Source organism: Festucalex cinctus, chromosome 6 (assembly GCF_051991245.1).
Source record: "Festucalex cinctus isolate MCC-2025b chromosome 6, RoL_Fcin_1.0, whole genome shotgun sequence".
NCBI lineage: Eukaryota > Metazoa > Chordata > Actinopteri > Syngnathiformes > Syngnathidae > Festucalex > Festucalex cinctus.
This window is the reverse complement of record NC_135416.1, coordinates 24,372,050-24,398,699: the sequence shown is the minus strand read 5'-3', so window position 1 is coordinate 24,398,699 and position 26,650 is coordinate 24,372,050. Positions and strand designations below refer to the sequence as shown.

The 26,650-nt window shown below is 40.5% G+C and overlaps 1 protein-coding gene across 8 annotated transcripts in view; it reads left to right on the top strand.

The window, feature by feature from the left end:
- The window catches only part of sh3pxd2aa (SH3 and PX domains 2Aa), a 143,140-nt gene that overhangs the window by 6,973 nt on the left and 109,517 nt on the right, over positions 1-26,650 (top strand). For 7 of the 8 annotated variants that reach the window (XM_077524149.1, XM_077524145.1, XM_077524144.1 and 4 more), the window contains exon 2: positions 18,468-18,548. The exons of the other annotated variant lie outside the window; for it this stretch is intronic. In XM_077524149.1, the coding sequence (XP_077380275.1) occupies positions 18,468-18,548 (81 nt within the window). The remainder of the gene's footprint in view (positions 1-18,467; positions 18,549-26,650) is intronic. 8 annotated transcript variants of the gene reach the window in all.

Here is a 26,650-nt window from a genome sequence, read left to right as displayed (position 1 = left end):
GGAGAAAGTCCGAAAAAGCTTTGTTGTTCTGAAAGCTATTTGGTTGATGCAGGGTCCGATGCCCAGGGGCCAGCATATTGGTGTGTTGGGCCACCAGATGCTGCAGATGCTGTCCCGAGCATTAGCCATGCTAATCATGACATGTAATCGTGAATCACCGCAATTAAGTGCTTGGTGATCGAGAACACTTTTCACAGCTGTCTGGCTGGAACTGTGTTCAAGCAGAACATATCCACTTTGAACAGCAGAATAGGAAAATGATTGTGTCTGGAGAGAAAATTATACACAATTTGCACATTTGCAAATGCTTTTCAATTTCAACTTCTATTTAATTCTATACACTACAAAAACAAGATATTTAATGTTTAAACTGATGAAGGTCTTTTTTTTTTGTAAACGTCTCACTTTGAATTTGGACACTGCAATTAATTCTGTTCTCACAGAATGACTCACCATTTTCTTGTTGAATTTGAACAGTGAGAGGCCCTTTGTACATTTAAATCTGGTAAAGATGTTCATGCTCCCCATAGATGAGACAGAAGACAAAATTGTCATCCATTGCCTTGATTGGTCAAAGCAAACGTGCAAAGATGCCACATCGTCCAATCAGCTCAAAGTATTGTACAGCAAGCCCCTCCTTTCCTGAACAACATTCAGTTGAACATTATATAGCTTGTTTTTAATAATGTAATTTGATTGGAAAATTGGTTGAAAAGGATTTGTAAATTATTGTATTCTGTTTTCTACATTTTCCACAACGTCCCAACTTTACTGGTATTAGGGTTTTTATTTATTCAGCACAGTGGCTGTCAGGTTAGAATATCCACCTCAGACTTTTGAGGTGGCAGTTTCAAATCCGGGCTCTGGCCCTTCCTGGTTGGAGTCTTCATGTTTTCTCTGGGTACTCCAGTGTCCCACAATCACGCTTTTAGGCCATGAAATAATGATTAATGGAGGACACCTCCCCCCATTATTCAGTTTAATCAAGGTTCCGCTGCATATTAAAAATGTATAACATCTCACAATTTTTCATCATAAATATTAGTTTTTTTTAGTTTTATTTTGTTTTTTATTTCATGCTCAAAATATATTGGAGCCACGCATGCCTCGATTTGTGGTCAACAAAGTCTATAGTGTATACTTTATGTTGGACATTATCCACAGTACCAGTCAGAGCACACTCATGCAGGAGAGAGCCAGAGTGAAAGAGTTGCGCGATGAGTGCTGCACCACTTGAGCTGGGATGGGATGGGAGGGCAAACAGGGCCTAACCAATTTGGCACCCTTGGACAGATTTTTATATGCCGCCCCCTCCATCGATGATTTACATATAGTAAGTTTACATAATAGAAAAACATCTTCTTCTTTTTTTTTCTTAACATTGCCTTATTTCACACAATTTAAAAATGGAAAATTGTGTTCAGTTGTGTCACCACTAGGGCAATATTTACAGGGACCTTTATAATGACACACTGAGATCGAAGATGTCTTTTATTTTGATACTGTTTCCTGTAATTTGGTTACTTCTTCCTGTCTAGCATCCATTTTATTTGCTGCCTGGTTATTTCTTGTTGAAAGCAGTTTTTTCATCTTTTTGATTTTGAAGACGCTAAAGCAAAGTCGTGAGTACAATACATTGATAATAAATGATAATAAAAGATAATAAATAGGTTAAAAAGATCGTTTTTATTCACATATATATGTAAGCATATTTCATCAGACTTTATATGAAGCTGATCTTAATATTAAAACCCATTATTATTGTCAGACAAATCATACGAGTGACTTGTTGCAACAACTAATTGGACAGACCAAAAGAAGCAACAGTTTGACCCGTCATTGTCCCATTTTCCTTCCTTTTTTTCTTCCCTCCTCTTTTTTTTTTTTTCCTTCTATGTGACATGCATAGTTTTGGTTATTTTGACATCTCTGAGGTTCTCTGGGGTCACATCAATAAATTTGTACCAACCCCCACAGAGATCGAGCAGTATAACAATCAGCCAGAGGAGGGAGTATTTGGTCGGACCATTTGTATTGGAATTCACGATAATGCTACGTATTTTCAACCGATACCGATAAACTAATCCAACAGAAAGTGCCGAATGCCGATGTTGATAACCGCTAAGTAAGCTGGTATCGTTTGCAAAATTAACTTCAATACAAATATATGTTCGAGTCCTACAATAAGTCTAGCATACAAATACATTGAAACATTGTGTAAAGCACCACAAAGCTGAATTTTATGGGGTATATGGCACAGAAGAGGTGGGACTGGTTTTGCACATCAGCTTTGATTCTGGTTCCGGTTCGCGACCTGTGAGATGCATCCCAATACTTATGCTTCCGACTTTGTGCCCCTCGGTTGCGCGTTCCCGTCTTCGGTTGCACGTGTGTCTGTCAGCTGTCCGAAGCACTTCAGAGAGCTGAGACGCTCCCGCCCATCGACATGAGCACGGGGTTGGGGGGCGCAGCGGTGGGGGATGCGAGTGTTGGAACGCGGCCCACCGGAATAAAAGCTGATGTGCAAAAACACGGAAGTCGGAAGTCCCGCCTCTTGCGTGGCATATATACCCCTGTTATAATACCTCTGCTTCAAAGACAACCAGTAACTAATTTTGAGTTTGCCAAACAAAGCAGTCATGTATAAAAAATGCAACAAAAAAACTGAAAGGGTAACATTTTGGGGAAACTAACAACTCAGTAAAGACAGCCCACACTGGTGACTGCCATGTCACCATGATGTTAACACGAGGTTGCGTGCATTATGACGTCACAAATATGCAGCACTACCATAGGAGAGGGGAGGGGTTGAGGAGTTGATCGCAACTTGAGCCACAAACCCAACAATGTGGCATATGTCTATCATTATTGGCGGATTTCTTTATCTGGTTTATCTGTATGATGTCAAGTTGGTCGATAATTGCTGATAATTTGTAGTAATATTAATTGGGCATTGCTTTAAATGTTACGTTGTTTCATGTTCAGAGTTAGTTGTCAAGTTATGTGTATGTGCAGAGATGAAAGAGATTAAGGCGAAGCAAGGCAAGTTTATTTGTATAACACATTTCATACACAAGGCAACTCAGTGTGCTTTACACAATGAAAGACAACACCTATAAAGCATCAACAAACACAGTAGTTAACAGCATTCAGAGCAAAGAAGAGAAAACAAAAGTAGGTTACAAAATTTACTAAAAGAACATACATTGACAATGTTAAAACTTTAGACAGCAAACTTTTAAAACATTTAGCGTAAGGAAGTTTTTAAAAGAATTAAAAGGGAAAAAACTTATTTAAAACCAAGGGTAGGTGAAAAAAGCAGAGTTGTCAAAAGAATTTACACTCGGTGCTGACTTCACTTCGGTTGGCAGCTTATTCAATTTGTGTGCAGCATAACAGCTAAATGCAGCTTCACCAGGTTTACTTCGAACTCTGATTTCCACTATTTGGCCCAAGTCTGTAGATCTCAGAGCCCTGCTGGGTTTGTATTCAATTAGCATTTCTTGAATATATTCAGGACCCAAACCGCTAACTGGGAGCCAGTGTAAAGCCTTAATGACTGGACTGATATGTTCTGATCTCTTCGTTTTGGTCAGAACTCGAGCTGCAGCGTTCTGAAGGAGCTGCAATTGTCTCATGTTCTTTTGAGAAAGTCCACTCAGAAGATTGTTACAGTAATCGAGTCTCCTGGAGATGAAAGCATGGATAAGCTTCTTTTGGTCTGGTTAAAGCATGCAGTCCTTCAGTCTGGATATGTTTTTCAGTTGGTAAAAGGCTGTTTTAGTGACTGATTTGATATGATTGCTGAGGGTCTATTAGCACCCCAAGATTTCGAACTTAAGTGATTCACAGAGGATTTTATCTGAATTTTATTCAGTGATCATTTTGATCAAGCAACATTTTCATTTTGTTTCTTTATTTTAATTTTAGTTTTCCCAAGGGCTTGAAATAAGCGGGTTCGTATTGCAGTTTGCTAGTCAAAATTCACATTTTGCGCCTCATATAAACACATTGAAGAGCAAATACTGCAAACAGCTGTCTATGTGGAATGTACGTGTCTCAACACGGACCTTGCTCTCAGGCACAGCCACCCTACATGGGTCCTACAAGGCTTATTTACAATGTACTTTACAAGCATAATATCCCTGCAAAGGGCTTGGTCTCTGTTAATTACGGCTACCATCAAGTTTGTGGCTTGTTTATTACCCTGGTGACAAGTACACTATACGGTAACTCGTTACATTCGTATTTTTCCGTATTTTTAAAACCAATCACGGCTGCGATTGCTCAAACTAGTTAAAAACGAGTAAAAAAATTGATAATTGTATTGTATAATTGTATAATTTTCTATTACACATTTATTTAACACAAGTCGGGAACCAAAATATGACTGTTCTTTGTTTCCCTTGCTTCCCTTTCTTTGCCTTGACAAAATGTCAATCACCTCCAAGATGTTCTTCTGCTGCTACGAATTGCCCTTCCATGCAGCTGCAGGAGTCTTCTGTGTCAATGCAAAGCAATCTAGATGGACACAAATAACAGTCTTCTTTGTCACAGAAGAATGAAGTCTACAAAACCATTTTGTCTGGCAATTGACAGAAAAATACTTCTAAAGTGATGGTAAAATTAAAAGTAAAATTCATCATACAACAATATAATGACCTAACACACTGCAAACACAACAAAGGACTTAATTGGCGGGAAAAGTGGAAACCCTTAGATTGGTCAAGTCAATCGCTGTATCTTATCCCAATAGGGTCCATCTCAAATGACTTTATGTTTGCATGAGTCGGACAAAAAACAGAGTAGACACACTCGTATAGATCATTTTGGAAGAGAACGATGTCCCAGACGTGAAATTTCAATATGGTTCAATCGACATACGGACTTTGGAACAGCTTTTTAAATGGTGGTTAAAATGCAGAGACCTCTAAGTGGGCGGACAGAAAGCAGTTTTTGTAGAAAGGTAAGGTTTATTGTATGATCATAGCGGTGGCACTCCGGTGCAGTCTAGATAGCTGCTAATTTTGCATTGGTTACTAATTTTCACGACAAAGAAACACATTGAAGTCACGATTTTTCATTTGAAGATTTTGAAGCCTACCTTTGGGCTGTTACTTTTAGTCTAGTTACTTCTGTGAAAGTGGCTTGGTGACACAGTCACAGGGGCGGCGTGGCTCAGTGGTATGGTGGTCGTCTCCCAACCCAGAGGTTGTGGTTTCGACCCCATGCCGTTGTGACCACGTCAAAGTATCCTTGAGCAAGATACTGAACCCCAATTGCTCCTGATGCTGCGTCATCAGTAGGTGAATGGGTAGTCAAAAATGTAAAGCGCTTTGAGGGCCTTGTAAGGTGGAAAAGCGCTATATAAATGAAGTGCCATTTACCATTTACAGTGACCGCTCACAACTTAGTGACACTGATCAACAAGCATGTTGTTGTGGGCATCGGTAACCTTTTAACACATCCAATAGCGCTGATACTTTATATTAATTTTCACATCTAAGCAGCAGTGGCGTCCATAGGTAAACTCAAGGTATTTTTGGTGCATTTACAATTCACCATGATGTATAATAGCTAGCATGTTGTAGCAGCTAGTAGGGCTAGCGCTGAGAAAGCATACGATAAACATAACTTCACAAACACTGCAGTTGCATTCATATTGGGTCTGTATTATCAGATGCTGGCCCATTTCCACGGATGAAGAAATGTAGAAACACATATAAGTGTCTTCGGTGACGTTTTTCGCGTAAATCACTGCCGTTTAATCGGACATGCTTGAACCCAGCGTTGACATTCCTCTGGAAAATCCCTACAATCGATCCCGGTCACAACATCGCCAGTCACATAGCGGCAGACACCAAAGCAGCAGAGGTTTGTTGTAACCATAATATGTTAAGGATATTTATGGTGAAATAGCGATTCAATTTTTGGCTCGCCTGAGTACACTTCCTCAGTCGCCTACCTGTGTTTCTTGTCAGAAAATTAACTGGCCATGCACATGCGCAGTGCGCTGTTCTAAAAATAATAGTTTGGGAGTAATTGTAAACTGCCATAAACATAGATCATGCATTTTACTTCCTGAAGAGGAAACTGAAGGGAGAAACCCCCAGAAACAAACAAACTGAAAGAGGCTGCAGTTAAGGCCTGGAAAAGCATTTCAAATGAAGAATGCAACAGTCTGGTGAAGTCTTGATGCAGTTATTGCAATAAGGGTGGTGCCACCAACAGTATTCAACAGTATACAACAAAATCAAACCTTGCAATTCCAATACTTTTGGAGGGCACTGTATGTTGATAGTACCACCACACGTGTGTAGAAGAGCTTGTTAAATCATAGTCGGAGCATGTGTAGTGTAGCTGAGCCTTTCCGAGTTATGCATTAGACTCTTAGCACACCGTTCGGTGGCCTAGTTTCCCAGGCTACCATTTCTCATGAGACAAGGCTATTCACTGTGCAAAAATAGAGAGAGGGAAGGAGGGAAAACCTGGCACAATCTGTGCTGTCCATTCAATCTCATTTGCAATGTTTGAGAAACCAGCTGGAAATGCTTATCCTTAGAGGAGGGGGCTTTGTTCAGAACGAAGCGTTTGTTGGACCCTACAAATTACGAAGTCACAAATGCATTCGCGCACTTTCGCCTTTTGTGAATGGTTCATGTGTGAGTCTGTTTGCAGGGTGTAAGGTGATGCAATGAGAAGGGTTGGTTACAACAATATTTAATCTCAGTTTCTGGTTCCTGACAACTCCCACTCCCATTACATTTTCAAGAGTGCTTCACAAAGGTTCTGCTTAGAAAAGAGTTGTTAGCTTGCACCATAAATGTCTCTCCAGAAGACTGCTCCTCACTAAAATATTTATTGGTCATTGCTCAAGAAGCTGAGGGTAAAGGTGGTGGACTGGCCAAATATATCTCCAGATCTAAACTCTTGGTCATCCACAAATGGAAGATAGATGAGCCTAAGCCAAGGTCTCAAAATTCCACCAACTCTGTGATGTCGTCATCCATGGAGCATTGGAAGAGGATTCCATTGACAACCTGTAAAGCTCTGGTGAACCAATACCCAAGAGAGTTAGGTAAGAAAATAATGGTGGCAACACAAAATATTGACACTTTTGACAATTTCACTTTGAGGTAGGGGTGGGCGATATGGCCAAAAATTTAAATCTAAATTTTTTTTCAGTCATTCCCGACGATTACGATTTTAATAGATTTTTAGCAAATAAACCCAACAAACGTTTCTTTAAAGGTGTCATTTATTAAAAAATAATTCCTGTGCAAAATTTTCAGACAACAATAACATATACTGATTCTAAATCAGTTTTAACAAAAACTTAACATTCATACTTAGCAAAATTACAACTCAATAGCATCTGGATGTAACAGAACATAAGAACAACAGCTTTTAACAATTCAGAAGACAACATTCAATTTCATGACTAAGCAATTTTTCAACGATTCAATTTTCAAAATGCGGATTAATCGAATTATCAGTAATTTGATTTATTGCCCAGTCCTACTTAGGGGTGTACTCATTTTCGTTGCCAAGGTTTTAGATTTTAATGGCTTATTTGTTTTGAGAGAACGTATATTAATGGATGTATTTGAGTTGTTTTGAGGCTAGAGTAAATTTACACTATTATATAAGCAGTATACACTGACTACTTTTCATTATTTGAAAGTGTCATTTATTCAGTGTTATCCTATGACAAAATATAATTTAATATCTGCTGAAATGTGAGGGTATACAGTACTCACTTTTGTGAAATACGGTTTGCGCTTGTTTTATTTATGGCAAATATGCTGCAATTAAAGCCTTTACTAACTTTTAATCAGCATTAAGGGGCCAAAATTGATGGCTTAGGTTGCTAGGCAGGCAGGATATTAAACTGTGTATCTCCCAGGGGATTTGGGTTATATGAGTTGGCCCCTCTGAGTTATATTGGAAGTTAGGCTGGTGTAACTTTTTAAATTACAGTGGAAGTTATAGTTATACCATCCATCCATCCATCCATCCATATTGCCAATAATGTAATTTATTTATATGTATTTCTGCTTCAAATAAATACTATATGTCATCAACAGTTTATGTGGGTGTTGGCTTCGTCTTAGTGTTCACAATCTTGGCTAATTACTAACAGGTTGTCTATGGATGGGTATGGGTCTTACATATCATACTGTACTGAATACAATGATGCATGTATATTAGGAATGTTCGACACCACTTTTTTTTTTTAGACTGATACCGATACCAAGTACATTAGTACATATGATACATAAAATTTCCACAAAAACATTGACAGATTTTTTTTTTTTTAAAGACCTACATTATAGCAAATTTCCTTAAAATTGCTTGAAATTAATGCTAATTATATTTTTTTCAATTTGCTCATAAGTCATTTTGCATAGAGCACACAATATAATGAATTTCAAAAAATAGATAAATAAAATGCAACAAATAATCCAGTGGCCAAGGAAAAAAAAAGTCCCAATCAAAATATGTGGTTGTACAACTTCTTTTTAAGGAATACAGTGAAGTGCAATGAATTTAATTCAATATAATGTACAAAAATGTTTCAAGTAATTTAGTAATATCTACCCATGTTAAGAACTCCTCAAGCTGTGTAGCGTGTGATGTTTAATTATATCTTGTTTTGAAATCCATACTTTTAATTTGGAAGGCTGCTCTGTATTTCCGTTTCCTGTTTCACGTTCTCCGTTCGTCAGTCATCTCATAGCAGTGCAGTAGTGAATGACTATATACTATATATACAAAGATCTGTCTGCACTTCAGTGATAATGACATTGTTGAGTACAACTGAAGACTTATGTGCTTTCTTATCGGAGCCCCCTGTGGCGGACAATAAAAACAAAATAACAATTTCAGCCTTTAGTTCCTGACCAAAAAACGGCCACAAGAGTGAGGGCCGATACCAGTATTGGTATCCGTCATGAGTACCGATACCGTGAAATGTGTCCTGTTATCGCCCGATACCGATCCCTAATTTGTAATTTCTATCATAGTGTACCAAAGACTGCTGGGTAAAAGAGGGCTTTTAGTAACTGGTTCCATTTAAAGAATGTTGCCACTTTCAACAGATGTACACAATCAGGTGTACAGTATGCGGAGTAATTGGTCAATAAAGTTAGTTGTAAAAACTGATAAGCCTACAAAAAGACAGCCTCCAAGTTTTTTTTTTTTTTTTTAAACATACTGACAAAGCTTTTGAATCAAACTGCTGCACATTTAATTTTATTCTAATAACGTTTTGTTGTCTGGGTCGGAAATTGCTTAGATTGTCAAGCCTTTAAACTCTTGGCAAAGTTAAGAGAAAATATAAAGAATATCTTGATGTAGTTCCATGTGAAAATGTTTAATTGAATACCAAATGAAAATTTCCAAGCTAAACTTGTGCAATAAAATCATTGATGCTTTCGTAGCCAGAGAACGTATGGGGTTTTCTCTCTCTCTCTCTCTCTCTCTCTCTCTCTCTCTCTCTCTCTCTCTCTCTCTCTCTCTCTCTCTTTTTTTTTTTTTTAATATGCTATTTTAAATATAGCAGTTTAGGCGGGGTTCACTGCATTTAGTGCGTAGCCCACATTCTCTGTTCCACCAAGTCTTGTGTCTTTGCTTTCTTCTCTTGAAAACGGAATCACTGTTACCGGCTTCAAAACTGTAAGTTATATGTCTATATTGTCTGCTCAGTGTCTTTATACTTTATGGTATGCAGTATGATTGTTTTTGGCAACTGTTTATTAAGAACTAGGCAAAAATTACACTTTTTTTCTTCTTCTTCTCAATAGCAGACAAAATGGACTATATCATTTTCTTTCTTTCCGGTATGTTGAAACAGAAAATAGTTTTTATTTTACCATACTTGTGCTTTTGCCATTTAAGAATTACTTTCTAGACTCCTTTTAACAAGAAAATTTGAAACACAAGATGTGATTTGCCTCTCATTGCATGTTAAAGATGCTTTTACCAGTAAGCTGGCAGACCCAAGCTAAAAAGAATCAGTAACTACCAGAAGGTTGACCAATAATGAGCTTTTCTCAGATTTACATTCCCTTAATTAAGAATTGCTTAAATGTCTCTTTTAATTAATTAAACATGCCTGCTGTTTTAGATACAATACTTTTACTCTAAAAAAATTGGGGAAAAAAGTGCTTACTTGTGTGGAAGTTTTGCTCCTCCCTATTATAGGTCAGTTATGTAATACAATTAAAAAAATAGAACCAACATGCAAACCAGAGAGCTGTCTGTATGTAGAAAAACAAGCAATTTTGAAACTTTTTAGATGGTAAATCAATCAGCGCCATTGCACAAATATTGGCCATAAATTAGTCATAGGTCTCAAACTCCGGTCCTCAAGGGTCGCACGCCAACAGGTTTTGGAGGTTTCCCTTCTCCAGCACAGCTGATATATGATCAGCTCATGAGTAAGCTCTGCATAAGCATGATAACGATTGGAATCAGCTTGTGTTGGAAGAGGGAAACCTCCAAAACCTGTCAGAGTGTGGCCCTCGAGGACCGGAGTTTGAGACCTCTGCAAGCATTTTGAATGTCCCGAAGAAGAATGAAAGTAGTAGTACTAGCGGTCTATGTAAAAGACGTCAAATGCGTAGACCTGACCATGGGGGCGGTGTTGTGGTTGGGGCTTGGGGGTTGTGGCAGAGAAAATCATTCATTGATGACGTTTTGAGTGGGAAAAATACCCTCTGAACACCATACCTGGTTATCAGCAATAATAAGCGAAGTGTGCATTAAGTTTGCGCATGCACGAGGGAAAAAACGAGGCTACCAACTACCCTATCAATTTGAATGGCGGAGATTAGAGTGGTGACAATCTTTGCCTAACTGTACACTTTAAAGCTTGCAAGTCAACTTCCCCGATGTCAGTAAACCACGCGCTATGCATGTTAATAAAAACAGCAACTTTCCAACTTTTTTTTCCTATAATTTATAATTTTTTCTTTTTTCATAGTGCTGTTTTAATTTAGGCATATTGGGAGATTTCTATCAGCTTTAATGCCATACCAGTTGTCTTTACAGTAAGTCCAGAATTTGACTAACAACCTAAGAGCACTTAAAGTGTAGCTGTCGTGCTTAAAAGGAGAAATATTTATGGTTTATCAAGGAAAAACTGCATCCAAACACGTTTTAGGCAAGCTTGTCATAGTTCCCGGAACATATTTGTCTATGTCATGACAGCTACTGCTAGCAAACATATGCACGGACGAGGAGTGATGCTGTGATGTCACCACATTGAATCCCAGATTAAACGTAATTTTTTTTTGCCAAAGTCAAGTCATTCTCGCAACTCTCCTGAGTCAATCAATACTTACAGAAGGTCCATCAATCCGTGACTGTTTACTGACAAACGAGATGAGACAGGAGGAGGCGCTGTCTCATATGTAAGTATTCCACTGCTGTATGAAAACTCGGGGTGGGAATCTCTGACATGAGGCCGATTCGATATGTATCTCGATACACAAGTTGCGATTCGATTGAAAAACGATTATCTTTCAGAACAGAACGGTTCGATTAAGTTTGGGAACGATACAATTTTCGATTCGATACGATTCATTTCAATATTCAAAACTTATAGTGACATTTGTTGCTTGTAAAAATTAATCTTAAAACACCACAAATTTTTACAGTATCTACAAATGTGTTAAAAAAGAACAACAACAATGTCTTCTATATTTTTATATATTGAATCAATTATTTAAATGGACCGGAACAAAGGGCTGGGCGATATGACTGAAAATGTATCAGTTTAAATATTTATTAGTTGTTATTAACAGTTATAATTGTTTTTTGTTTTTTTTAATTCAAAATAAGGATCAGGAAAACAAAAGGCTGATAATTCAATTTGAAATATAAATATTTAACCTTTCAAAAGACACCAACACAATTAAACAGAATATGTCCACATTGTGAAGTATTTCAGAAACATAAATTTAAGACATGAAATAAACCTACCGTCCAGCCAAAGAAATATGAAGCCACCTTATGGAACAATAAATCTATCAAACACATTTTAACAACTTAATATATCCAAAAATATTTCCAAAAGTGCCCTAACCTTTTTATCAACAATTTTTGTTTTTAACAATTTTTGTTTTTCTTTGCCATCACATTCATTTTTGGTTAATGTATGATATCTTTTTTTGTTTTTTTAATCTGAGACACGATGATGACCATGGAATCACTACTGTTTGTTTTGTTTTTTGGGCTGTCGTTCATTTTGAGTTTGATGACGTAATTGCGGGCACGTCTCAGTTCCCTGCTGCTCATGCTAGTTGTATACATTGACAGGGAGCCACAAACTGAGAAATGAGATACTTGCAGTGTGCTTTTAGCATAGCTGGTGTGTTGGCTGTGGGACATACCCGTGTCGTTTGAATCCATGCATTGGATCGTCACGGGAGTTATTCTTTTGGCTCGCGCGCAGTACCAACGCCGGCCCGGGACATAAAAGTGCACCGAGAGGATTCGATAGCCTATGGCGTGGGAAATACCGAGATGTACATCACCGGCTTCTGCTAACTGTCTCCACTGTTGCATGTTGTCACTCGGTGTGCGCGCGCGCGCCGTGTCGAGTCGCGAGCACGGCGTTGACGGTAGGCGGCCCCCCTCCCCCCCAAAAAAAAGGTGCGTAACGTCTGTCTTTGCGTTATGTTTACAACATCCGGGGAATGAAGCATCTCTGAGCGCTACTTCGCTCGCTCTCTGTAAACACGGAAGTGGATTGAATAGTGATGCTACTGAAATGTAAACAAAACAAGTTGAGCACGGTGCAGAACGCTTGCTATTGTTATGAAAACCATAAAGCCTCACTCGCAACCGATTCACAGCAACGCGATATCCGGTCCACAGCTTTACAAGCAATGTATCTAAGGATTCCCGGCGGATTTTGTATCGGTTGACAAGTCTGCTACCGATACGGTCGTTTAGCTCCCCTTGACGACCGATGGTTCGGTCGAATCGGTTTTTTGTCCCACCCCTAATGAAAACCGGAAGCCGGGTCAGGTTATATCCTTTACGTTTAAATAAACAATAATAAACAATCGAGTCTGGATGACAGACTTCCATCCATAGGCAAGCGATCTGGCGTCTCACTCAATAGCAACTAATGTGTGCGAGTGAGGTCCTCTCATTGAGATGATGTCACATCCGCCCAAAACATGGTGACGTGTATTAAAATTAACAAACCAAATTAATTTGGCAAATACACAATTAGACACAACAATTGGATCACCAGATATTTATTGTGATTGGTGTTTATTTCATGTTTTGTATTTGTAACATGAGTTTTTTTGTTGTTGTTGTTTTTAAGGGGATTGATGTACTATGATACCGGTTATGATACTATGATATGTTTTGGTCATTGTTCTCCAAATTAACAGATGTTTGCTTATTTTCATTAAACACAGAAGATTATCAGCCTTCTTTCATAAAGAACTACATAAATCAGTGAACAATTACTGTTGATATTCTGAAATCAGAGGATTTGGACAATTTTAAATAAAATAAAAAGTTGGCTCAAACGGTTAATCAATTATAAAATAGTTGATTAATTTGATCATCGTTTACTTGTCGATTTATTAATTACCATAATTTTGACAGCTCTAACTTGAGGTTTGAGGACATGAACTGATGGACCGATGTCCGCCGAAAGGATTTTCTGGTAGACAGCTGATTACATTGTTCCATTAATCACAGCAAGTCATCCTGAGGTAGCAAAGCAGTTCAAGACCATCAACTGCTGGCATGGTTTTCTTTTTCTCAAATGTTATGTCATGTTTACACCACAGGTAATGGGCCGGACACCTTCCTAAAAGTACCACTTTGCTTTTGTTTTCCCCCAATTTTTTACAAAAGTGACGACCCTTTGCACTCTTTTTTTTTTTTTTTTTTTTTTTTTTGCAACCGTGGTTTTCTTTTGCTTGATACCATGTTTTCCCAACGTCTGCCTTATGCTGCGTTCTCACCAAAAGTGGGGGAAGGCGTTTTGGCAGCGCGTTTGCATTGTAGTCAATGGAGTTCGCGCGCAACGGAACGAAAGTGCGTGGGGCGGCGCGGAGGACGCGTTTGGTGCGCCAGGACGCGGTGCGCAACAGCGAAAATCCGCACATTTGTGACGAAAAACCACACAATCGCATATTCTCCAAAGTTAAAAAAATGAACTTTTTCGCTTTTCGCCTGGCGGAAGCCAATCAGCTTTGAGTACGGGCTACGTCACACACAGCGTCCTCTCCATTGTCACCCTGAGCGCAACAACACGGCCAGCCGGGACAGAATTTGAGCATGAAGTAGCATTCAAGTGTTGGTAAGTCTGTTTACTTGCTAATGAACTGTACCGAGGTAGCAGCAGTGTTTACCATCCATGTCAAAGCTATTTTTAGCACAAATGCCGGCCGCCAGATAGCCACTAAAAAAGCGAAAGTGCTGTCTCAAAAAACGAGAAAATAGTGCCATGGCTGTTTAGTCCCAGGAAAGAAGTGGAAGTAGTTGGTGGTGCTCACTTTTGGTTGACTCGCTAAAGTGCTCCACTTCCTTGTTCACCAAGGGACACGCCTCCTCCGCTCCGGGGCACACGAAAGCGCGAATGAGCGGCAATCGTTCCAAAAAACTCTACGCGGTGAAACACCAACGAAGGAAGCGTTCCAGTTCGCCCTTTCGGATTTGGTGAGAACCCAGCATTATGGTTGAGTCACGACCACGGAACTGAGGTCTGTGAGGCCTGCAATTATTTGGAATGGATCTTAGTCTGTTATTTTTGGGACCTCCTGGATGAGTCATCATTGCACTCTTGGATTAATTTTGGTTGATCAACAGTCCTGGAAAGGTTTGCCCTGTTCCAATTTTCCTCATTTGTGGAAAATGAGCACTCTGATTCGTCGGAGTCCCAATAAAGCTTTGGAAATGGCATGATAAATGTTTCATGACTGATAGCTGTCAGTCACGTGAGGGCCACAGTAGGTCATCTGTAAGGGTTCAGGCCTAAGAACAGAAGGGTCACAATTCAAGCCTTGCTGTAAATTCATCCGTTTTCTGAGCCGCTTATTCCTAAAAAAAAACAAAAAAACAAAACAAAACAAAAAAACAAACAAACAAACAAAAATGTTAAATAGCTGCTATTTGTTGGAGAGATTCTAGTCTCCTTCCAGACTGCTGTTGAGGTGCCCTCGGGTAAGGCACTTGACACCCGTGTTAGCCAGTTTTGTCAGCATAGTGCTGAAATGCCCAATGCTGTTTGGTACAACATTGAGATTGCCAGAAGCAGCCAAACCTCTTGCAGCAACATCAACAAGGCCTTACAACACTTAACTTTGTTGTGGAATGTGTTTTGTCTTGTGGCTATTGCCATTGTTCTTATAACAACATCAGGGTCTTTCATTAAATGTTATTCTTTTCAGCACTGGAGTCAAGGTACAAAGGGTTTGATCAGTGCGATGGATTTCGCTGTGAGGATAAACTGGAATTGCTCACCAGGGAAACACTCTGCCTTTGTTTAATCTGTGTATGCCAGATATGCTGCAGACTCATTTAGTTCCATTCACAGAGTGAATTTCTCTTTCTCACTGGGCCCAAGTCACTTAAATACAATTTCTCAACTCTCTTTTGAAAATTTAAAGACATCTGACTGTGACTTGCTTTATGTATGGTATATAATCACAAGGAACGAAATATGAGCACACAAAAAACTATACTGTACTTGGAATGTTCGCATGAGAACCCTTTGTTTACTTCCCCTTGCACTAAATGTGACAAACGTGCTCAGAAGATGGATGGACACATTTTTTTTAAAGAACAATTTACAATATTTTATGTATTTTGATGGGTGGCACTTTGGATCCCTGGTTAGCACGTCCGCCTCCCAATGCAGAGTTTGAATCTGGGGTCCGGTCTTCCTGGGTGGAGTTTGCATGTTCTCCTAGTGCCTGCATGGATTTTCTCCGGTTTCCTTCCACATTTTGAAAAACATGCATGGTAGGTTAATTGAAGGCAAGGCAAGGCAAGGCAAGTTTATTTGTATAGCACATTTCATACACAAGGCAACTCAATGTGCTTTGCACAAGGAAAGACAACACATGAGCATCAAGAAACAGTAGTTAACATTCAGAGGAAGAAAAATAAATGAAAATAGGTTACAAAATTTACTAAAAAGAACACACAATAACAATCTTAAAACATTATTCAACAAACTAAAACATTTAACATAAGGAAGTTTAAAATAATAATAATAAAAAAACACTTAATTAAAGCTGTTTAAAAGTCCCTAATCAAAGGTATAAGAAAAAAGCAAAGTTTTTAACCTGGATTTGAAAGCATTTACACTCGGGGCTGACTTCACTTCTGTTGGTAGCCTATTCCATCTGTGTGCAGCATAATAGCTAAATGCAGCTTCACCATGTTTGCTTCGAACTCTGGGTTCCACTAGTTGGCCCAAGTCTGTAGATCTCAGAGCCCTGCTGGGTTTGTACTCAATCAGCATTTCTTGGACTTGAATTGAACGCTTTTAATTTTGCCTCAGTGTGGTTGGGAGTGTGAATGGTTGTTCGTCTGTCTTTGCCCTGTGATTGGCTGGCAACTCGTTCAGGGGGTACCCGCCTACTGCCCGAAGACAGCTGGGATAGGCTAAAGAAAATGGATGGATGGATGGATGGATGGGTTCTTCTACCTACCTGTTGTACAGACTGTTGCTCTCAGAAGTGTAGTTTGTGCAAGAGAATAAGTTCTGTACACAGATGTTTGCTCTGGGATTGTTGGATATGGTACAATCAACAAGAAAAAGATCAGACAATCTCATCCACTTCACAGATCAGAGGTTGTCGGTTCAAATGTAGACTTCGGCCTTCCTGTGTTTCGTTTTCATGTTCTTCCTGTGTCTGCATGGTTTTTCACCAGGTCCTAAGGTTTCTTTCCACATTCCAATTAGAAGCTTTCTAGGTTAACCGGGGACTTGTAAGTGTCAATGGTTTTATTTGTGCCCTGTATTTGACTGGCGAACAGTTCAGCTGGGATAGGCTCCATCACACCCATGACCCTTGTGGGGATCAGCGGTAGAGGAAATTGATTGGATTAGAATAGAAACGCTCAACATGGAAGCATGGGTGATTCGAAACTTTTGTTTTTAACCTTGACTTTTTATTTTTTTTAGAAGCTGACAATACTAATTTTGTAGTCTTTCTGACATCATGGGTTTTGAACATGTATGATTGTATTGTGCGATTCTGCTACCTGTGCTATCTAGAATATTTAAAGGCCCAGTATGCCTGTTTCACTCAGGAAAATGCACTTTTTAAATACAGGATGTACACACTTAACTTTCTCTCAGTCCACACATCTGGGTTTATGTTAATCTTTGGTGGTAATTTTGTGCTAAACCCGCACCCCCCAGCCTGTATTTTGCCATTTTGTGTTTGTTATGTAAACAGCGGGATGTTTATGTGAAAAGACAGTGTATACCCCCCTCCAGCCAATCGCAGAGCGGGGGGTGGGCGTGTCGCAAACGGGGCCGGGCGAACGTGTCGGCTGCGCGACGTCACTCTCGCAGCAATTTGAAAGCACGCACGGATTATTATTCGCACGGATTATTATTATTTTTTTCACTCACTCACTCACTTACAGAAGCTTACGTGTGTGAATGAGTGAGTGAAGAAATAAAAAAACTGTGCGTGCTTTCAAATTGCCGTGGGAGTGACGTCACGCAGCCGATACGTTCGCCCGGCCCCATTTGCGACACGCCACCCCCCGCTCTGCGATTGGCTGGGCGGGTGTAAACACTGTCTTTCCACAGAAACGTCCCACTGTTTATAAAACAAACACAAAATGGCAAAATACAGGCTGGGGGGTGGGTGTTTAGGGCAAAATCACCCCCAGAAATTAAGAGAAGCCCAGATCTGTAAATTGAGAAGTAGTTTGTTTAAATATTTAAAAAGTGCATTTTCCTGAGTGAAACCTGCAAACTGCGCCTTTAAAGAGAATAGTCAACATTGCAACATCTCATAGCAACTCTTGAACACTGTCAAAGTTTATTTGAGTAAGGCACCAAACCCTCACACAGCTCATTTAACCTCATAAAACCAACAAACAATCACTGTACACGGGAAAAGGCAAAAATAGACTCTAGCACACATTGAACAGCATACAGTTTGTCAAAGACTGAGCAATAAAAGCGAATTTAAAAAGGTCAGACAATCTATACTGGTGGGAGATTTAAGGGCAAGCTGCTGGGGCACAGTGGGAACATGGGCACACTGAATAGTAAATTTAACAGTGACATCACTTAAGTGAAACCAATAACAAACAATACTGGTGTGATAATACTCACATACCCCTCATAAAGGGGTAAAACATAATAAATGTCAAAGTGTAATTTGTGAATCCCAAGAAGATGTTAATAATATGCTGTAATAATAATGCTGCCCTTTTTCTTTTCCTTTCCTTGCCAGGTATATCTCATCAATGTCACTTACTCTGACAATACCTCCCACATCATTTACAGAAGATACAGCAAGTTCTTTGACCTTCAGGTAATCCTCTATTGCTGAAACTCAGCCACATGCCAAATTGAAACTATGTTTTCAATTGCCAAGCCTATTTCTATCACCACATTACCATTTTGAATGTGTATGCTTGTGGATAAGTAGAGATGCGAATTGGCCATTAACAACTAACATTGAATCAGAATTTTTGGATTGAGTCGGAATGGTGCATGCCATTGTCACGTCTTTAGAGTCTCTGTATGCTGGCCGGACCAGAATCAAGCGGTTAGCTCAGCGTTACCTAGCTGGTACGACACAATACAGAATGATTGTGCTACGAGGGATCCTGGAAGCAGGAGTAAACAATTTTAAACAAAAAAGCAGAGGTGGGCACTGTCAATCGTCGATTCCCGTCATTGATGATGCCCACCTTTCGGTGAGTGAACAGTGACGCAAAGCCTTGAAAAAAATAACTGAACGCCAATTCAAACAGGATTACATTTGTCGATCAGGGTCGAATACAGACGGTCCTTCTCAATCCGTCTTTTTGCAAGCCTTCATGGAAGCACTCTTTGAGAAGTGGGCGTCGTCATTGATGGGAATTGACGATTGGCGGGAATCAATGTGAGTGAAAGTAATTGGTCGGGGGGCAGGAGAGACATAGTTTGTATCCTTTATCCTGAGTGTCCCCAACCACCGGGCACAGTGCGACTGAAGAAAAAACATTTAATTGGTCATCAAAGTCTAAAATAAGTTTTTTATTTTATAAAGGAGGTGCTCCTGCCTATGCCGTTGTCAAAACGCTCATTTTGGTCATGTGATACAAGAAAAAAGTAAACCCACAGAAAAGCAAAATAGAAAACGGGAGCAGGCCACATAATGAGACAGAAAGAGTCGACAACTTCCAAGGAAAACATACGCTGGTCCGTTGAAACGTGTATGTGAATGCCAACACTGTACTGCATTTTCCTGCTCTCTATAACTCGATCAAACCGTTCTTTCTTGTTTATCATTTTCTCATCTCATCTCGGCGTTTCCCCTTAAAAAGCCAGAGAGGGGAAAGTCCTTTTAAAGGTACAAGCAAGAAATCTGTTACAACTAATTTAATGTACTGATCTTTTTTATATTCCATTGCTATACTAACTTGAGATGCTCTTAATGTAGGGGACCTTTGAAATAATGTTTAAGTCAGTGGTGTCAAACATACGGCCCGCGGGCCGGATCAGGCCCGCAAAGGGGTTTAATGAGATGATTTTGTAAAGTAAAAAAATTAAATAAAATTGGATTGTCGGGACTAATTAATCAGCCGTCCACAATCAAAACACATAAATTTGTAATTTCACAAGTAGTCCTCAGATGAGCAATGCAACTTGTATGGGGAACCGTCGTCCTGGATGTCATTATTTTACACACAACTTAAACTTACGGTTTGTTGAATTATTATTATTTTTAATCATAGACCAACATAAACGTGTTAAATACGACACAAATTCAATGACTGGTTTCACAAATAGATATGAAAAGGATTAGTGCCCTTATGACGTCATTAACTGCGCCACACAATGCATTCTGGGAACAATATATATGCAAAACAGATCAATTTAACACATCCAGAACCTAGTGTTGCCGCGTTCCATTTGCATTTGTGTTATTTTTCGGAACAATATGATGACAGTTGAGCTCCGTAATTTAGGACTGGCCCACAAATAGCGAAGATTTGCGCATCTTTGACGGCAATCGTTTCAGTTATGTACCATTATTTTACTGATGTGGCCCACTTGGTAATATATTTTCCTCCATTTGGCACCTGGGCTAACATGAGTTTGACACCCCTGGTTTAAGTTGTTGCAGCCACGCTTGAAACATCTTGACCAGAAGTCCCAGCAGACTGGCCTTTGTTTCCTACATTGCCTATTTCATACAGAGAGAATGATTGTGCGCAGGCATTTATGTCCCCCACCGCACTGCAAGCTGATATCGTATGTATACAGCACTTGAGGTCTATGGGCCGCTCGTAAATATGAAAGAGCTATACAGAGAACATTACGGGGGCACATCTCAGTAGCTCCTGTGTGCAACCCCAGCAGGAAATGATGTTTCAATCAGTGGAGGAAAGGTTTTTGCTGAAAGGTCCCATTGATAGGTGGGGCAATGTGACTCCTCTCTCCAAAAGAATAATCACAACATGGGCTGATATTCACAGGCAAAAACAAGAAGAAGCTATAAAGGTCACACTCTAAAAGCATGTGGACAATGACAAAGTTGTGGCAATTTTGCCTTGTAGCACCGTATTACTTAAGGTTCATTATGTAATATTTTTTTTCACTTCATGATGTAATAATGCCACATTATTTAATAATATCCATCCATCCATTTTCTTGACCGCTTATTCCTCACAAGGGTCGCGGGGGGTGCTGGCGCCTATCTCAGCTGGCTCTGGGCAGTAGGCGGGGGACATCCCCGGACTGGTTGCCAGCCAATCGCAGGGCACACAGAGACGAACAACCATCCACACTCACAAGCACACCTAGGGACAATTCAGAGCACCCAATTAACCTGCCATGCATGTCTTTGGAATGTGGGAGGAGACCGGAGTACCCGGAGAAGACCCACGCAGGCACGGGGAGAACATGCAAACTCCACCCAGGAATGGCCGAAGCCTGGACTCGAACCGGAGTCCTCAGAACTGGGAGGCGACGTGCTAACCAGTCAGCCACCGTGCCACCCTATTTAATAATATGTCACAGACAATTTATAATGAACTGTTATTGTGTATTGCTGCATTTTGTAATATGTTGCTTCATATTGCATCAGTGATTACAACATGCAATAGTTCCACTTTCTTATGAAGAAATAATTTGGTACATTATTTAATAAACCGGGCAGCACGATGGCTGACTGATTAGCACATCTGCCTCCCAGTACTGAGGACGCAAGATCGAGTCCAGGCTTTGGCCTTCCTGGGTGGAGTTTGCATGTTCTCCCTGTGCCTGCGTGGGTCTTCTCTGGGTACTCCGGTCTCCTCCCACATTCCAAAGACATGCATGGCAGGTTAATTGAACACACTGAATTGTCCCTAGGTGTGATTGTGAGTGTGGATGGTTGTTCGTCTCTGTGTGCCCTGCATTTGGCTCGCAACCAGTCCATGGTGTACCCTGCCTACTGCCCGAAGCCAGCTGGGATAGGCTCCAGCATCACCGCGTCCCTCGTGAGGAGTAAGTGGTTTTAAATTAACCTCTTATGATAATGGCTCTAAGTGGGCCTCTTAGATACAGTAATAAAGTTGGCTTTATGGTACAAAGCATTTTGAGATAAATATGTCTACTTCCATAAAATATGAAACCAGGACGGGTGGAGGAAGTACTACTTTTTTCCACGCACCGAATATAAGGTAGCTACAGGCTTTTGCCATCTCTCACCAACTGTGGCTGTCTTTTGCTTCCTCTATTTCCTCTGTTCTTTGTTGACTAGCCCTCATGTTTCTGTTCAAGGTCTTCTCCAATTGAACGGAATGTGGAGGAGAGTCGCTGAATGCTAGCTATCTTTGACATCTCTGCATGCCTCACACTGAGCCTTGATTAAAGAGTTTGTTCAAGGATGAGTTCCTTACCTACCTAACACATGGGCCTCATAAATCAAACAGTAGCTGACTCTGACTGTATATCTTGATCAGAAAGTATGCAGTGATGTTTTCACTGAATTGGTTCACCACATACCAGCTTGCAAGGTGAAAAGACCAAAGACAACATGACAATTTTATAGCTGCCTCTCTTATCGAGTGTGATTTTTACCTTCTGACTTTGAGGGTCACCTGCCTTTGGTATTTTTGAAAATGTTGTACTTTTCAAATTCCATATAAATGATGATTGTTATCCGTATTAAAATATTGCACTAATAATTAACAATTCAGAAACTCAGACTTTCACCAGAAGCACAACATTTTATTTTGGATTAAAAAAAAAAAAAAAAAAAAAAAAAAATCTGTATCCCTGTGTACTTTTTACACATTTGAAATTGTAAGCAGCAACAATGAAAATGAATTTATATGAATGCAATAAGTCAAAAACACAACTGAAAATCATCAAATTAACAACCTTCACCTTTTTCTTGGTTAAAAAAAAATAAAAAAGAATCACTGTCATCTGGATTGCCTTTCACCAAGTTTCTTAGCACCATAGCTTATAAGCAGCTATATAGGAAATAAGTATGACTCTGCAACACTTTATTTCTAAAAGTACCTGCAAGTGTTTACATTGTGAATTTCTCACTTTTACAACATTCCAAGGAAATTACTGCTATGTTCAGGTGTTATATCCCAAAAACACAGACACAAATAATAGTTTTGACAATTTAAAAAAAAAAAAAAAAGTTTCAACTGAGGTGATGCAACCATCCAGGCTAACAGTGTGACATGACAAAGAGAACAACGGCTCTTGCATCAGCCAGCGCTAAACATGGAATGCCCAGTAAGTCATTAACTAAGTGGTTTGCGCGAAACGTACTCACGACTAGACAAGGCAGCGAAAACTAGACCAGAAATGTCGATAAGGGATCGTGGATCAAAAGACGTGGATCTAGGTAGCTAACTATCATTCATTGGGCTGTGGAGGCAAGCAGATGAATCGGCCGACAAACAGAATGTGTCTTCCGCTGTTCCCTTTATAGTCTGTGGTCGCCTCTCATAGGCTGCTGATTACATCACGCAAAACAAAGGACACAGTCTGAGAGCGCAAACATGACAATTACAATGTCCAATCACTGGAGAGTCATTTTTAGAACCGGCCTGTAGGCTTCACATATAGTACATAATTATTTGTCCTCCTCATCACTACCTTTTTACAGTTTGGTGACTATATGTGTTATCTTGACACGAATAAACTAACACCTGCGAAAACATTTTGGCAGAGGTATCAGGTTCTGCTTATCTACAGTATTAGTGGAAATGTTATGTCCAATCTGAGCCACTGGCCTGAGCTGACTTCTCTTCAGGTTAATGGACAGCAACTGAGTAAACATACATTACATTGGGGACTTTCAGTCCAACTATTTGGGTAGAAAAAAAAAAGACAACAAAAGGAAAATCCTTCATCTCCTCTTATATGCACCATTCATCTCATGCTCTGCCCTGTCACACTCATTTTATTCATATCTCATTCCTACAATTTCCCGCTCTCAATCACAATCTCTCACCAAATATGCTCCTCTTCTGTCCATCACTGTCTCTCTTTAGAAACTGATCTTTTTTTGACCCCTCTCAATCCTTCACTGCCAACCCCTCGCTCCTATGATGTTCTCTCACCAGAATCACAACTTGCCTGTACTGGGGGACGGACAAGTGGTTGCAGATTACAGATCGCTAATGACCGTGTTTTTAAATTTCGTTGTGTCCTTCACTGTTATCTGTAAATCTGAATCAATTATTGAAATGAAATAAGTTCATTACAGAATCAAACTACCTTCATGATAAAACCTTAATTAACATTTTGAATACATTTAATTTCCTTATTTATTATTGTATCTATAGTGAGCAATCTGGTGTTCCAGCTTTGTTCCACATTCCAAAAACATGCATGTTAGGCTAACTAAAGATTTTGACTTGTTCAGTCGCGTGAATGTGTGTGTGATTCTGTTTCACCACCTGAGACAACTGTTCCACGCTTTCCTTGACTCTCTGCAGATCAGCAGAAGGTGGGAGTTGCTAATAAAAAAATGCTACCAACCTCTTTCTTCACCGATCCCTTTTTCAAAATTTATTATTTTGACTTCTCCGGTGCCTTGAACACCATCCGGCCTCTGGGACAAACTGGCAGAGATGACATGGCTTACTAACGGCTTAAGGTTGGGTGACTACATGTCGGCATTGCTGTAAGCAGCACTCCAGCATCCCAGGGAACTGTCCTCTCTCCAGTCCTGTTGACTCTATACACTTCTAACTTCAAGTTCAACTCTGAGCTGTGCCACATAGACGTTTTAGGATGATATGTAATCAAGTGTTGTATTGGGAATGGGACAGGAGGAGGAATTTAGGTCTTTAAAGGGACACAAAGCAGGATTCAGAGTTTTTGCACATTTGCGACCCCTCTGGCGAAACGTGGAATGGAATGGCCCAGCGACGTGCACACGGCCAGGAGCGTGCGCGACATTTTGGGCACGAGCAAACCTCCAAGTTGATCGAACAAACGTAAACACGGAGCTCAACGCCTTTTTCATAGGCTTAATAATGTCTACAGAGGTAAGAAACGTATTAATCTTCATGTTACTTTGTATGTGAAAGTCATTTTGAGTGACAAAAGCTTACGTAATTACAACCTTCCAAACGTCAATAGTGCATCCCATGAATCCGATGACATTGAGGAGAGCAATACGTTGCTAATATGCCCAAATTAGGAGACATTAGTTAGCGACCGTGTGGTAGTTTTATTCTGCACTGCTAATCATAAATAGACCCTATCGTATTTTTGTTACGAAGTCTTACCTTTTTAGCAAAAGGTCAGCAAGCTGTGGGTTCCGTTTCATCCCCAGGATAGCTCTAACCCCGGGTTTTCACCGGATGCGGTTGCGGTGCGGTGCGTCTTGACTGCGTGCTCCGGACGGGTCAATTTTTTTGTCAATCCACACCGGCTCCGCACAGCTGCGGTCCGGCAGCTCCGTCGCCGCCCACTTCCCAACGTGTCTCGCGGGACCGCGCGCGCGCGATCATGTGGCATTTCACAACGACAAACATACAGAAAGTCTGTGCTCAACAGAGAAGCAGAAAGAGAGGTGGACTTCTTTTGATTTAACATTTTCTTCTTCTTCTGCTATGAGATTCCATGCAGCATCCTTTTTTTGGTTGTCCTTATAAAAAGGATGTGCCGTGTCATATATTATTTTGTGGTTTTCCACCTCCAATATAAACCTCTCCTCGTCCATGTTCGCTGGTGTCTAAACCGTGAATGAGCACATGGCCCGGCGACGCCCACGTCACGTTTTGCTGAAAAGCTTGCGAAATAGGAGCTGGCGAGTGTTTTATTCTGAAAGGTAACCGGAAATTTATTTTGAAACTGCGTCGGTCTTCCTGTCCCGCTCGATGTGTTTTGTGCTAGCTTGCCATTTGCCTACCGCTGCGGCGTCCGGCAAAAGTAGAAAATAGGTCTATCCTTGCGGAAGGCCTGCGGCACGCCGCAGCTGAGACGCAGTCGACACGCAACGCACCCGCAAGCGGTGTAAACTGCACCATTCGAATGAATGGAATCTAATTGTTTGCGTCGCCGGACCGCACCGCAACCGCACCGCAACCGCATCCGGTGAAAACCCGGGGTCATAGCTCTCTCCACCTGACGAACGCTGCTCCTCTATTTATCCGCGTCCTCCCGTGAAGCTGGTCTGAAAGTTTTTTACTTCTCTTTGTCTTCCGTGGAGTTTCCATAAGAGATTGAGACGTATCGGGTGAAGGTCTCTTTAAATCCATCTTGAATTAGCTGTCCTGTCCATGAAGTTGCGCGAACAATCGCGAGAGCTAACGGGGACAATAGCGTGAATGCGCATGACTTCATGCTCAGAGCAAAAGCTAAAGTTTCCGGCCCGAACCCTCCAACAGTGCCACAGTCGTCTCCTGCCTCTTGTCCATTATACAATTCTTAAAACATGTGCGGGTGAAAAATATGGTTATTTTAACACTCAAATTTGAGTCTAATCTTTTATTAATGCCACTTTTCTATTAGCCCGGTTCTACACCAAAATGGCATCTTTTGGACCCGGATATTCGCCTTTCCATTCGATATTTTTCAAGGTTGAGCGGTTGCAATGGAACAGCTTTACAGAAGCATCTCACCGGTGGTTCTGAAGCACCGGCCGTCCGGAGCCGAGTAGGATCGTGTCGCTACTGTCATCTGATTGGCCGATAGCAATCCAGTAAACAACTCAGCGAGCGCACACATCGGTTGCTGGGTTGTCCGTTCCCATTCATTTGAATGAGAGCTCCAGCCACAGCCTGGAGCCTCTTTGCTCCCCTGGCCCATGGTCAAGGCTCCCGCCTCAGGGATGGTGGCTTTGGTGGCCGTCGAAGAGCTTTGGACACCGGAGAGTGAGGATGATGAGCCGTTGCCTCGCAGAGGCGGCCAAATGAATGACACTGAGCTCTCAATTCAGAATGAATGAGCTCTGGTGGC